Below are 14016 nucleotides of genomic sequence, written 5' to 3' on the forward strand. Positions count from 1 at the left end.
TAAAATTAAATAAAAGAATCTGACACATAAATCTTGTAATAGAACACTCATTGGATAGTAAATTTCATAGAACTCATCCACTGCATTCTTTGGGACTACATTTGGGATTACATTTCGTTTAAGAAATAACATAGTAACATAGATGTTCCTTTAAAAATCACATCAATTAGGTTGAGAAACAGAGAAATTCGAACTGAGAACTTTCTGGATAAATGAATCCATCGAACTAATCTACTGCATTATTGCGGTACCCAAGGTTTTACACTTCATATACGGAATCAATTGCTTGTAACAGTGTAATGTTATAGCAGTAAAGAAAATATTTATATAACATTCACAGAGAAACCAAAGTTTAAAATTATTGGATTTTGCAATTTTTTGATGAACCATAAAAAGAGACACAAATTTCAAATTTTGCTATTTCACATAATGACTTTGTAATGTTGAATTTATATATAATTACCGAAAGTAACAATTGTCCAACTATGTTATTTGACATAAAATATCCTTATATTTGTAAAAAAAAATTATTTAATGATTATGACCTATTTTTTTAGCACTAAAATTAAATAAAGGAATCTGACACATAAATCTTGTAACATAACACTCATTGGATAGTAAATTTCATTGAACTCATCCAATGCATTATTTAGGTACTCCTGATGTTACATTTCGTTTAAGAAATAACATAGTAACATACTTGTTCCTTTGAAAATCACATCAATTAGGTTGAGAAATAGAGAAATTGGAACTGAGAACTTTCTGGATAAATGATTCCATCGAACAAATCTACTACATTATTTCAGTACACAAGATTTTTCATTTCATATACGGAATCAAAATTTAAACATTCTTCTTCTCCGTTAAACTACGTAATTAGGTTGAGAAGTAGAGAACTCCGAACTGAGAACTTTCTCGATAAATGGTTGTATTGAACTGATCTACTACTTAAGTTTGTGATCTAAAGTTTTAACTTTTCATTTGCGCAATCATTTTCTTGTAACAGTCTAATGTTTTGGCAGAAAAGAAAATATTTATATAACGTTTACCCAAGATTTTTCATTTCATATACGGAATCAAAATTTAAACATTCTACGTCTCTGTTAAACTACAATAATTAGGTTTAGAAATAAGGAAGTCCGAAATTAGGACTTTCTGGATATATGATTCTATTGAACTGATCTACTACATACTTTGGGATCTAAAGTTTTAACTTTTCATTTGTGGAATCATTTTCTTGTAACAGTGTAATGTTATAGCAGCAAAGAAAATATTTATATAACATTCACAGAGAAACCAAAGTTTAAGATTATTGGGTTTTGCAATTTTTTGATGAATCATAAAAAGAGACACAAATTTCAAATTTTGCTATTTCACATAATGACTTTGTAATGTTGAATTTATATATAATTGACGAAAGTAACAATTGTCCAATTATGTAATTTAACATAAAATATCCTTATATTTGTAAAAAACTTATTCAATGATTATGACCAATTTTTTAGCAATAAAATTAAATAAAAGAATCTGACACATAAATCTTGTAACAGAACACTCATTGGATAGTAAATTTCATTCAACTCATCCACTGCATTCTTGGGGTACTCCAGATGTTACATTTCGTTTAAAAAATATCATAGTAACATAGTTGTTCCTTTGAAAATCACATCAATTACACAGGCACACAAAAAAAAAAAAGTTGTCTGTTTCTTGAACTACACATATATTTCCTATAGTATTTTGGCCCGCTGAAACCGAATCTGAGGTCAGAATTGCTCCATCACCCTCAGTTTTTTTTTAAATCGACCAAAACCACCCTTAAACGGACAAATTCACACTTCGGAGATAAAAAATAAATCAACTTATTTTTTAGAAAAACTAAATTTTACATCTACGAAACTTTGCTCCACTAACTCAAAAACAAAGCCAGCATTGATCCAGCACCCCCTGAATTTTTTTAATCGAAAAAACTACCCCTAATCTGAAGAATCAAATTCAGGAGGTAAAACAATAAAATAACTGATTAAAAAATTTTATAACCAGGTATTTTTACTCCAGCAAGGCAGAAACAAATCCAGAAATGCTCCCTCACCCTCTAAATTTTTTTTAAATCGAAAAAACCACCCTTAAATAGAAAAATTCAAATTTAAGAAGTAAAAAAAAATACTTTACCGGCTTTTTTTAAAAACAGAACCTTACATGTTTGTAGTTTTGCTCTACTAACTCAAAAAAACAAAGCCAGCATTGATCCAGCACCCCCTGAATTTTTTTAATCGAAAAAACTACCCCTAATCTGAAGAATCAAATTCAAGAGGTAAAACAATAAAATAACTGATTAAAAAATTTTATAACCAGGTATTTTTACTCCAGCAAGGCAGAAACAAAGCCAGAAATGCTCCCTCACCCTCTAAAATTTTTTTAAATCGAAAAAACCACCCTTAAATAGAAAAATTCAAATTTAAGAAGTAAAAAAATATTAAATTACCGGCTTTTTTTAAAGACAGAACCTTACATGAATGCAGTTTTGCTCTACTAATTAAAAAAAATAAAGCCAGCATTGATCCATCACCCTCTGAATTTTTTTAAATAAAAAAAACTACCCTTAATCTGAAGAATCAAACTTAGGAGGTAAAACAATAAAATAACTGTTAAAAAATTTTATAACCAGATATTTTTACTCCAGCAATGCACAAACAAAGCCAGAAATGCTCCCTCACCCTCTAAAATTTTTTTAAATCGAAAAAACCACCCTTAAATAGAAAAATTCAAATTTAGGAGATTAAAAATTAAATAACTGACTTTTTTAAAACAGAACCTTACTACATCTATGTTTTTTCGCTCCTCTAACTCAAAAACAAAGCCACCATTGATTCATCAATCTCTGAATTTGTTTAATCGAAAAAACTACCCCTAATCTGAAGAATCAAATTCAGGCGGTAATACAATATAATAACTGATTAAAAATTTTACAGCCAGGTATGTTTCCGCATTGCTGGAGTAAAAATACCTGGATATAAACTTTTTTAATCAGTTATTTTTTTGTTTTACCTCCTAAGTTTGGTTCTTCAGATTAAGGATAGTTTTTTTTAATTAAAAAAATTCAGAGGGTGATGGATCAATGCTGGCTTTATTTTTTTGAGTTAGTAAAGCAAAACTACATACATGTAAGGTTCTGTTTTTAAAAAAAGCCGGTAATTTAATATTTTTTTACTTCTTAAATTTGAATTTTTCTATTTAAGGGTGGTTTTTTCGATTTAAAAAAATTTTAGAGAGTGAGGGAGCATTCCTGGATTTATTTCTGCCTTGCTGGAGTAAAAATACCTGGTTATAAAATTTTTTAATCAGTTATTTTATTGTTTTACCTCCTGAATTTGATTATTTAGATTAGGGGTAGTTTTTTCGATTAAAAAAATTCAGGGGGTGCTAGATCAATGCTGGCTTTGTTTTTTTGAGTTAGTAGAGCAAAACTACAAACATGTAAGGTTCTGTTTTTAAAAAAAGACGGTAATTTATTATTTTTTTACTTCTTAAATTTGAATTTTTCTATTTAAGGGTGGTTTTTTTGATTTAAAAAAAATTTAGAGGGTGAGGGAGCATTTCTGGATTTGTTTCTGCCTTGCTGGAGTAAAAATACCTGGTTATAAAATTTTTTAATCAGTTATTTTATTGTTTTACCTCTTGAATTTGATTCTTCAGATTAGGGGTAGTTTTTTCGATTAAAAAAATTCAGGGGGTGCTGGATCAATGCTGGCTTTGTTTTTTTGAGTTAGTAGAGCAAAACTACAAACATGTAAGGTTCTGTTTTTAAAAAAAGCCGGTAATTTATTATTTTTTTACTTCTTAAATTTGAATTTTTCTATTTAAGGGTGGTTTTTTTTATTTAAAAAAAATTTAGAGGGTGAGGGAGCATTTCTGGATTTATTTCTGCCTTGCTGGAGTAAAAATACCTGGTTATAAAATTTTTTAATCAGTTATTTTATTGTTAGGTTGAGAAATAGAGAAATTCGAACTGAGAACTTTCTGGATAACTGATTCCATCCAATTAATCTACTACTTACTTTGAAGATCTAAAATTTAAATTTTTCATTCGCGGAATCATTTTCTTGTAACAGTGTAATGTTATAGCAGACATGAAAATATTTATATAACACTCACAGAGATACGAAAGTTTAAGTTTGGTTTTTGTAATTTTTTGATGAATCATAAAATGAGACACAAATTTCAAATTTTGCTATTTCAAGTAATGACTTTGTAAAGTTTAATTTATATATATTTAACAAAAGTAACAATTGTCCAACTATGTATTTTAACATAAAATATCCTTATATTTGTAAAAAACTTATTCAATGATTATGACCTATTTTTTTAGCAACAAAATTTAATAAAAGAATCTGACTTAAAAATCTTATAACAGAACACTCATTGGATAGTAAATTTCATTGAACTCATCCACTGCATTCTTGGGGTACTCCAGATGTTACATTTCGTTTAAGAAATATCATAGTAACATAGATGTTCCTTTAAAAATCACATAAATTAGGTTGAGTAATAGAGAAATTGGAACTGAGAACTTTCTGGATAAATGATTCCATCGAACTAATCTACTACATTATTACGGTACCCAATGTTTTTCATTTCATATACGAAATCAAAATTTAAACATTTTTTTTCTCTGTTAAACTACATAATTAGGTTGAGAAATAGAGAACTCCGAACTGAGAACTTTCTGGATAAATGATTGTATTGAACTGATCTACTACTTAAGTTTGGGATCTAAAGTTTTAACTTTTCATTTGCGCAATTATTTTCTTGTAACAGTGTAATGTTTTGGCAGAAAAGAAAATATTTATATAACATTTACCCAACATTTTTCATTTCATTTACGGAATCAAAATTTAAACATTCTACTTCTTTGTTAAACTACAATAATTAGGTTGAGAGATAAGGAAGTCCGAAATTAGAACTTTCTGGATAAATGATTCTATTGAACTGATCTACTACATACTTTGGGATCTAAAGTTTTAACTTTTCCTTTGTGGAATCATTTTCTTGTAACAGTGTAATGTTATAGCAGTACAGAAAATATTTATATAACATTCACAGAGAAACCAAAGTTTAAAATTATTGGGTTTTGCAATTTTTTGATGAACCATAAAAAGAGACACAAATTTCAAATTTTGCTATTTTACATAATGACTTTGTAATGTTGAATTTATATATAATTAACAAAAGTAACAAATGTCCAACTATGTATTTTAACATAAAATATCCTTATATTTGTAAAAAACTTATTCAATGATTATGACCTATTTTTTTAGCAACAAAATTTAATAAAAGAATCTGACTTAAAAATCTTATAACAGAACACTTATTGGATAGTAAATTTCATTGAACTCATCCACTGCATTCTTGTGGTACTCCAGATGTTACATTTCGTTTAATAATTATCATAGTAACATAGTTGTTCCTTTAAAAATCACATAAATTAGGTTGAGAAATACAGAAATTGGAACTGAGAACTTTCTGGATAAATAATTCCATCGAACTAATCTACTACATTATTACGGTACCCAATGTTTTTCATTTCATATACGGAATCAAAATTTAAACATTTTTTTTCTCTGTTAAACTACATAATTAGGTTGAGAAATAGAGAACTCCGAACTGAGAACTTTCTGGATAAATGATTGTATTGAACTGATCTACTACTTAAGTTTGGGATCTAAAGTTTTAACTTTTCATTTGCGCAATTATTTTCTTGTAACAGTGTAATGTTTTGGCAGAAAAGAAAATATTTATATAACATTTACCCAACATTTTTCATTTCATTTACGGAATCAAAATTTAAACATTCTACTTCTTTGTTAAACTACAATAATTAGGTTGAGAGATAAGGAAGTCCGAAATTAGAACTTTCTGGATAAATGATTCTATTGAACTGATCTACTACATACTTTGGGATCTAAAGTTTTAACTTTTCCTTTGTGGAATCATTTTCTTGTAACAGTGTAATGTTATAGCAGTACAGAAAATATTTATATAACATTCACAGAGAAACCAAAGTTTAAAATTATTGGGTTTTGCAATTTTTTGATGAACCATAAAAAGAGACACAAATTTCAAATTTTGCTATTTTACATAATGACTTTGTAATGTTGAATTTATATATAATTAACAAAAGTAACAAATGTCCAACTATGTATTTTAACATAAAATATCCTTATATTTGTAAAAAACTTATTCAATGATTATGACCTATTTTTTTAGCAACAAAATTTAATAAAAGAATCTGACTTAAAAATCTTATAACAGAACACTTATTGGATAGTAAATTTCATTGAACTCATCCACTGCATTCTTGTGGTACTCCAGATGTTACATTTCGTTTAATAATTATCATAGTAACATAGTTGTTCCTTTAAAAATCACATAAATTAGGTTGAGAAATACAGAAATTGGAACTGAGAACTTTCTGGATAAATAATTCCATCGAACTAATCTACTACTTACTTTGGGATCTAATTTTTAACTTTTCATTTGCGGAATTATTTTCTTGTAACAGTATAATGTTATAGCAGTAAAGAAAATATTTATATAACATTCACAGAGAAACCAAAGTTTAAGATTATTGGGTTTTGCAATTTTTTGATGAATCATAAAAAGAGACACAAGTTTCAAATTTTGCTATTTCAAGTAATGACTTTGTAAAGTTTAATTTATATATAATTAACAAAAGTAACAATTGTCCAACTATGTAATTTAACATAAAGTCTCCATATATTTTTAAAAAACTTTTTAAATGATTATGACCAATTTTTTTAGCACTAAAATTAAATAAAGTAATCTGACACATAAATCTTGTAACAGAACACTCATTGGATAGTAAATTTCATTGAACTGATCCACTGCATGCTTTGGGTACTCCAGATGTTACATTTCGTTTAAGAAATAACATAGTAACATAGTTGTTCCTTTAAAAATCACATTAGATAGTTAAAGTAAAATTAATACTAAATTTATTAACTTATTTGAGATAAAACAGGTAAAGCGATTTTTACAGAGCGGTTCTATATGATGCGTACGAAAGACAAACAGAAACTAAAAACTTCGCAGATACCACTACATACGACGCACACAAGTTGTCCCTCTGCGGGCAAACTAAGGAATCATCCTTGATTTAAAAAGACCGCGAAATAAAATTTAAAAAAAAAGTAAATGAAATGCGATGAAATCGTAAACATACCGCCTACCTTGCGAGCTTATTTTAAGATTGCAATGGTCACAATAGAACAAAAGGTACGAACTTAAAACTAATTGTCGAAATTACAAGAATACGTATTAGGTTACAAATATTATGAATAGTTGCACGGTAATCGAATTAATTGTGTGATTGGACGAGTAAATTCAGACGCACTCGTCTTTACTTGAACGACTCTAACGTGACCGTCTTGACCGGGAATACATTTAATGACACGTCCTAATTCCCATTTAGCGGGTGGGAGATTAGGATTTCGTAGTAAAACAACATCGTTAATTTTCAAATTAACTCGCTCTGACAACCACTTTGTTCGCTGTTGCAGTGACTGTAAATAATCTTTGGACCATGAGCGCCAAAACTGTTCTAAGACACGTTTATAAAACTGCCAACGCGACAAGTGGTTCTCAGGTAGATCCAGAACAGATATCGCAGGTACAGTTTTTAACGCAGATCCGATTAAAAAATGTCCAGGAGTTAATGCTTCGCAACTCTCTGGATCTTCGTTTAGTTGAACAATAGGTCGAGAATTTAAGCAGCATTCGATTTGACAAAGTAAAGTCGTTAATTCTTCGGAAGTCGGTGTAGCGTTTGATAATAATGTACGCAAATGAAATTTTACATTTTTTACGCCAGCTTCCCACAGACCTCCAAAATGCGGCGCAGACGGAGGCATGAAGTGCCACGTGATTCCGTCTGAGGCCATGTAAGAAGCAATCGTCGGATCTTTCATAATGAGCTTAAATGTATGTGACAATTCGCGATCAGCACCGCGAAAATTCGTGCCATTGTCACTATAAAGATCTGTTGGCAAACCTCGACGTAAGGTAAAGCGTCTCAAAGCTGCGAGAAAAGCAGCTGACGTATAATCGTCAACAAGCTCCAAATGTATGGCTTTAACAGAAAAACAAACAAAAACAGCGATCCAAGCCTTATGTGACTTGGTTCCGCGACCCGAACTAGAGCGGACCAAAAATGGACCCGCGTAATCAATTTCGGTATGAGAGAAAGGACGAGAAGGAGATACTCTAGCACTAGGTAAATCTCCCATAAGTTGGTTTTCAACACGCGCTTTGTCTCTCACGCAAGTGACACATTTCCTGATAATTCCTTTAATGAGATTTCGCGCACCAATAATCCAATATTGAGTGCGAGCAATATAAAGAGTCAACTGAACTCCCCCGTGTAATAAATTTTTGTGCAATTGTGTCAAAATTAAAAAGGAAATCGGATGATTAGGTAGAATATCTGGTGGGTTTTGGTAAGTCAATAACTTAGACTAGCGTAGTCGTCCGCCCAATCTAAGGATACCATTGTCATCGAGAAAGGGTGAGAACTTTTGTATGCGAGAACTTGGGGGAATTGGTTTTCCTTCCTTGAGACACTGAATTTCGTGAGCAAAAGAATTTTCTTGAACGTATTCAACCCAAAATAAAGCGGCATTGTTGATTTCGGTAGCCGTCACTTGATTCGAAAACAAAATTTGGCGTTTAAAGGCTTAAATAGCTCGTAAAATTTGAGCAGTCACACGCAATAAATGTGCACAAGATGAATAGTGAGACATCAGTTGTGATTGCCAATCAGGTTCGAGGTTATTGTAGATCAGATGAGAAACTATACGAGACTCTTCGGTAGTTTCCAGACCACAATTTCGTCGAGGCCATGTCTCCGGTGAATCTAGCAGCCAAGTGGGACCCTCCGACCAAAGGGAAAAGGTTGACAAGTCCTCCGCTGAGAGTCCACGTGAGGCACAATCCGCGGGATTTTGCTTAGAAGGAACATGATTCCACGTAGCTGCAGGCAACTCCGTTAAAATACCTGACACACGATTTGCAACGAAAGTAGTCCAGGAAGTTGGTTGCTTCTGAAGCCAACTGAGAACAATTGTAGAGTCTGTCCAGCAAAAAACTTGAGAATTCATTAAACCGAGAGAATCAATAACAAAATGAATTAATTTAGACAAAAGGCTTGCGGCACATAATTCGAGTCGTGGGATGCTTATTGTCTTGAGCGCAGCAACTTTTGTTTTGGACCTGAGGAGACTGACTAAAACATCACCTGAAGCGGACCGAATTTGAGAGTATACGACTGCAGAATATGCGACACTCGACGCAGCCATGGATTTGTATCGAGACTGCATCAGAAGAATTATGCGTCCATCTTGGAACTGAAAGATTTGACAAGGCCGACAATGAAGATCGAAATTGATTCCAATCTTTAAGCAAGTCCGAGGAAAGAGAATCGTCCCAGTCTAGCTTTCGAAGCCAGAGTTTTTGCAAAAGAATTTTTGCAATAATTGTCACAGGCGAAATCCAACCCATTGGGTCGAATATTTTCGCGGTAGCCGAGAGTATTGATCTTTTTGTTGCAGGTTCTTCAGGAATTTCAAAAGTTTTGAAGTGAAAGGCATCATCTGACGGTTTCCAAAAAATTCCGAGGACTTTGAAACCTGAAGAATCGTCAAAAGGGATCTCAACTGCTAAACCATGATCAGCAGAATCCAATCCGTCTAGTAAATCAGGAGAATTACTAAACCATTTCCGTAATGGGAATCCCCCAGCATTTGTCATATTAATGACTTGATCTCTCACCTTGAGTGTGGAGGTTTTATCCGATCCTCCAAGAAAAACGTCATCAACGTAGGTTTGCTCCAAAAGCACGGAAACAGCTAAAGGAAAATTGTCCTTTTCGTCATGTGCCAACTGTCTCATTACGCGAATGGCAAGATATGGCGAAGACACCATTCCGTAGGTAACAGTATTTAATTCAAACACATGGATCGGACACTTAGGAGCTTCTCGCCACAAAATACATTGATATTTTTGATGGGCAGGATCGATGAGAATCTGGCGAAACATATTAGCAATATCAGCACACAACACGAATTCAAATTGACGCCATCATAAAATGATGGAGCAAATATCTGTTTGTAATTTTGGACCGATGTGTAAAATGTCATTAATCGAGGTTTTGTTGGACGTTGGACTCGAAGCATTAAAGACGACTCTAACTTTCGTTGTTTGGCTACTTTCGCGAACGACAGGGTGGTGCGGAATAAAGACACGAGATGAATCAGTCTGGTCAACGTCAACTGGAGTCATATGTCCCATCTCTTGATACTTTCCTAGAAAATCACGATAATTTTCAGCAAGCAGAGGATCACGAGTAAATCTTTTTTCTATTCTACACAACGAATTGAGAGCTATGTTATAAGAGTCACCTAATTTCGAGGGGGAATCATCAAAAGGTAATTGAACTACATATTTTCCATTTAAGTCTCTAGAATGTGTCTCCATAAAATGATGCTCACATTCAATTTCTTTTTTTGTCATTAAATTCACTGCTGGTATCTCTTTCAATTCCCAAAATTGACGCAAGCTTTCGTCAACTCGGGTTTCCATGGAAAAGTGGACATTAATGTGATAACTTTGAAGAGGAGATCCTTGTAGTGGTCCTGATAAGATCCAACCAAATATAGTTGACTGAGCAACGAGATCTCCACGTGGTCCAGGACAAATCTCAGGTTTGAGCAATTGAGCGTACAGATCGGCTCCAATCAGCAAATCGATCCGGTCACTTTCCCATGGATTTAGATCGGCAAGTTCGAGACTTTAAAGATTTTCAGGAATTTCTAAAAGGGTAAATTCAGCTGGAACATATGCAGTGATTTTTGGAAGTACGAATGCTTGAGTTTGGAGCGTGGTTGAACAAGGTTTAATCGTTTAAATAGTGATAGGAACGGAATAAAGGATTTTATTCGTACAACTTCCTCCCAAACCGGACACTGTAACATTCGTATTTTTGCGTGGAAGACGTAATAATTGAGCAATTAATTCGGACAAAAACGTATCTTCTGACCCTTGGTCAAGAAGAGCGCGGACATGAACGCGGCGGCCATCAGGCGCCTCAACCATCACTCGAGCGGTTCCCAACAGAACAGTAGTGCGGTATTTTTAGACGAGTTCAAATGCGATGAAATCGCCACATCATCAGACACTTGATTTGATTCTGAAACGCTATGATCAGTTTTTAATTCGCGACTTTGTGACAAATTTTTATTATCGCGATGCAATAAAGAATGATGAGGCTTTTTACAAATATTACAAAATTTTCGGCTCTGACATAAATTGCGATTATGCTTACCTAAACAGTTGAAGCATCGTGAATTAGCCTTTAAATATTCAGAACGTTCATCAATTGTTTTTTCTTTAAATACAGAACAAGCATAGAGGTTATGTTCTCTGTTACACATTGGACATACAAACTTTGTTGAGTTTTGATGCGTGTGTACCTTCTTGAGTACCGACTGCGAATGATTTGAATTTTTACTTTCAGGACGCTTTTTAATATCTACTGTAGCTTCTAAAGCGCGAATTCGAGAATCAAGAAATTTAACAAATTGATCGAGAGAGGGAGGATCTGTCTCTTCACTAATTGACAATTCCCACTGATCACGAGAAATTTTATCTAACTTGTTTATTAACATAAAAACTAACAAATCATTCCCTTCATCGATAGGACGTTTTAGACTTTTTAAAGCAGATGTCGCAGTAATAACAACGTTACGCATAGTTTTTAAATTATTCAACCAATCTGATGTGACAGGTGGCAATTCAACAATCTTTTTTAAATATTCATATATTAAAACTTTAGAATTACTATAACGAGTTTCGAGATTTTCACAAATATTCTGAAAATTGCCATCTGTCCCTGGTTGATTTTGAGCAATTATTAATGCCTCACCTTTAAGAGATGATTTGAGATAATGAAGACGCTCTGCATCCGACAAGCGATCGTTGTCAATTACAAGAGATTTAAACAGATCTCTAAAGGTGAGCCACTCACAATACGAACCTGAGAAAGTGGGTATAGTAATGCGAGGAAGTTTTACAGATGATGATGCTCCTCGTGGCGTTGCATCTGGATCTGGTGGTTGAGAACGGTCTTGTACCGGCATGGGCGGTGGCTCAGGAAGACTGCTAAGTATGTGGTATATGGCCTCCTCATACAAGTCCTCAATCTGATTAAACTCATCAGAATTATAAATTGTAATTGTTGTCTCTCCTCCTTCGGCTTGATTAGGAGGATCTATTATTGGAGGATTTGCAAGTAAAGCGGCATGATTTTGTCGACACCTCAGCCAGCAATCTTGTAAATTTGTTAGGCGTCCTAACAACAGTTGTCGAGGTGGATTTTCGTAATTTAAAACACGATTAACAATCTTTTCGATAGAGTTAAATAGAGTTTCTTGGTCACTTAACACTCGTTCATAACTAGTCGTGGCCATGTTTGTTACAGGAAAAATAGCCGACCACGCTAAGTAAAATATAGTGAAAAAAATTTTTCATGAAAAAAGGTTCTCGATACTGAGAAAAAAAGTAAAATAGCACCAAAATATTGCGGAAAAAACACAATAAAGTCTTAAAAAAAGTACTTTTTGACTATTCAAGTCACTTGAGAGAATAAAAAAATGCAATATATAAAGGAAAAATCCCTTAAGCGTCACTTAACACAAAGCACTGATTTCACTTTCTTTTCTCCTTTTTGGAAATCCGGCTCGAAGGACCATGTTATGAATTTAAACAGTTTAACATAAAGGACTTGTGAAAAAAAGGAGAATAAGATAGTGAAAGTAAAATTAACACTGAATTTATTAACTTATTTGAGATAAAACAGGTAAAGCGATTTTTACAGAGCGGTTCTATATGATGCGTACGAAAGACAAACAGAAACTAAAAACTTCGCAGATACGACTACATACGACGCACATAAGTTGTCCCTCTGCGGGCAAACTTACTTTGGAATCTAAAGTTTTAACATTTCATTTGCGGAATCATTTTCTTGTAACAGTGTAATGTTATAGCAGACATGAAAATATTTATATAACACTCACAGAGATATCAAAGTTTAAGATTGGTTTTTGTAATTTTTTGATGAATCATAAAAAGAGACACAAATTTCAAATTTTGCTATTTCACGTAATGACTTTGTAAAGTTTAATTTTTATATATTTAACGAAAGAAACATATGTCCCACTGTGTAATTTAACATAAAATCCGTATTTTTTAGCGTTTATTAATTTTCCAAATGGAAATTGCATTTTTTATTGTAATTTCTGAGAAAGTATTGTTACAGTTTTTGTGAAGAAAGTGCTCATATTTAATTTATTGAAATGAAATATTTTTCATTATTATAACTCAAAAAAAGTTTTAGCTGGTGTATATCTTGCCAATAATCAATTATCCATAAAGGAAAAAGCATTTTACCTTCTTGTTTTAAAGAAAAGGCTGTTGAAAATTTTCCAAAATTTTAGTTTCAATGTAGATGGCGCTGCCTCACTTGGACCTGGCCTTAATTCCTTTGCCTACATGGACCGTTAGAAATTGTTCTTATTTATTCGAATGGAACGAGTATTAGAGATTAAGAGAAAAGAAAGTATAATGATATGCAAGAAAATATTAATTTCTTATATTAAGATTTCAAATAGAAACTCAAATTAGTTTTTAAGCATAATAAAGTATTGCAATCAAATATTACTCACAACTTACTTATGTGCTTTCCTTGAAGGAAAGTATACGTAGTATGGTTAAATAATTTATATGTTTAGATATTTTAACGATGTTCAAAATTGGTCGGAAGTCAATACAGGTACCAGATTTTAATTATCATTTATCGAAAGTACAAATACTCCCATTTTTGACCATATTTAACACTGGAATCCAAAATAAATTACACCGAGTACAATGGTTCGCATGGAACAT

The 14016-nt window shown here is 32.4% G+C and overlaps 3 protein-coding genes across 3 annotated transcripts; all 3 read right to left on the minus strand.

Annotated features, from left to right (window-relative positions):
- Positions 1 to 7352: 7352 nt before the first annotated feature.
- LOC127286365 (uncharacterized) lies at positions 7353 to 10113 on the minus strand. Its single transcript, XM_051312765.1, has 4 exons — positions 9342 to 10113; positions 8786 to 9148; positions 8567 to 8719; positions 7353 to 8503 (listed from the first exon to the last, which is right to left on the minus strand). The coding sequence occupies exons 1-4, from the start codon at positions 10111 to 10113 to the stop codon at positions 7353 to 7355; spliced, it is 2439 nt and encodes an 812-aa protein (XP_051168722.1).
- Positions 10114 to 10155: 42 nt separating this feature from the next.
- Positions 10156 to 11048, minus strand: LOC127286366 (uncharacterized). Its single transcript, XM_051312766.1, has 2 exons — positions 10936 to 11048; positions 10156 to 10864 (listed from the first exon to the last, which is right to left on the minus strand). The coding sequence occupies exons 1-2, from the start codon at positions 11046 to 11048 to the stop codon at positions 10156 to 10158; spliced, it is 822 nt and encodes a 273-aa protein (XP_051168723.1).
- Positions 11049 to 11168: 120 nt separating this feature from the next.
- On the minus strand, positions 11169 to 12542 carry LOC127286367 (uncharacterized). The gene has a single exon (XM_051312767.1). The coding sequence runs from the start codon at positions 12540 to 12542 to the stop codon at positions 11169 to 11171; it is 1374 nt and encodes a 457-aa protein (XP_051168724.1).
- Positions 12543 to 14016: the final 1474 nt, after the last annotated feature.

Source organism: Leptopilina boulardi, unplaced genomic scaffold, assembly GCF_019393585.1.
Source record: "Leptopilina boulardi isolate dan_hultmark-lab unplaced genomic scaffold, ZJU_Lbou_2.1 LbouV2_353, whole genome shotgun sequence".
Taxonomy (NCBI): Eukaryota; Metazoa; Arthropoda; class Insecta; order Hymenoptera; family Figitidae; genus Leptopilina; species Leptopilina boulardi.

What these genes read in the sequence shown, in the direction of transcription:
- LOC127286365 (XM_051312765.1), bottom strand. Translation starts at nt 10,113, where the DNA reads ATGTTTCGCCAGATTCTCATCGATCCTGCCCATCAAAAATATCAATGT. An exon ending in GTGTCGCATATTCTGCAGTC is followed by an intron (nt 9,149 to 9,341) that starts GTATACTCTCAA and finishes TTTGCTGGACAG; the next exon opens with ACTCTACAATTGTTCTCAGT. An exon ending in ACCCTTTCTCGATGACAATG is followed by an intron (nt 8,504 to 8,566) that starts GTATCCTTAGAT and finishes AAAACCCACCAG; the next exon opens with ATATTCTACCTAATCATCCG.
- LOC127286366 (XM_051312766.1), bottom strand. Translation starts at nt 11,048, where the DNA reads ATGTTACAGTGTCCGGTTTGGGAGGAAGTTGTACGAATAAAATCCTTT. An exon ending in CGCTCCAAACTCAAGCATTC is followed by an intron (nt 10,865 to 10,935) that starts GTACTTCCAAAA and finishes AAATCTTTAAAG; the next exon opens with TCTCGAACTTGCCGATCTAA.
- LOC127286367 (XM_051312767.1), bottom strand. Translation starts at nt 12,542, where the DNA reads ATGGCCACGACTAGTTATGAACGAGTGTTAAGTGACCAAGAAACTCTA.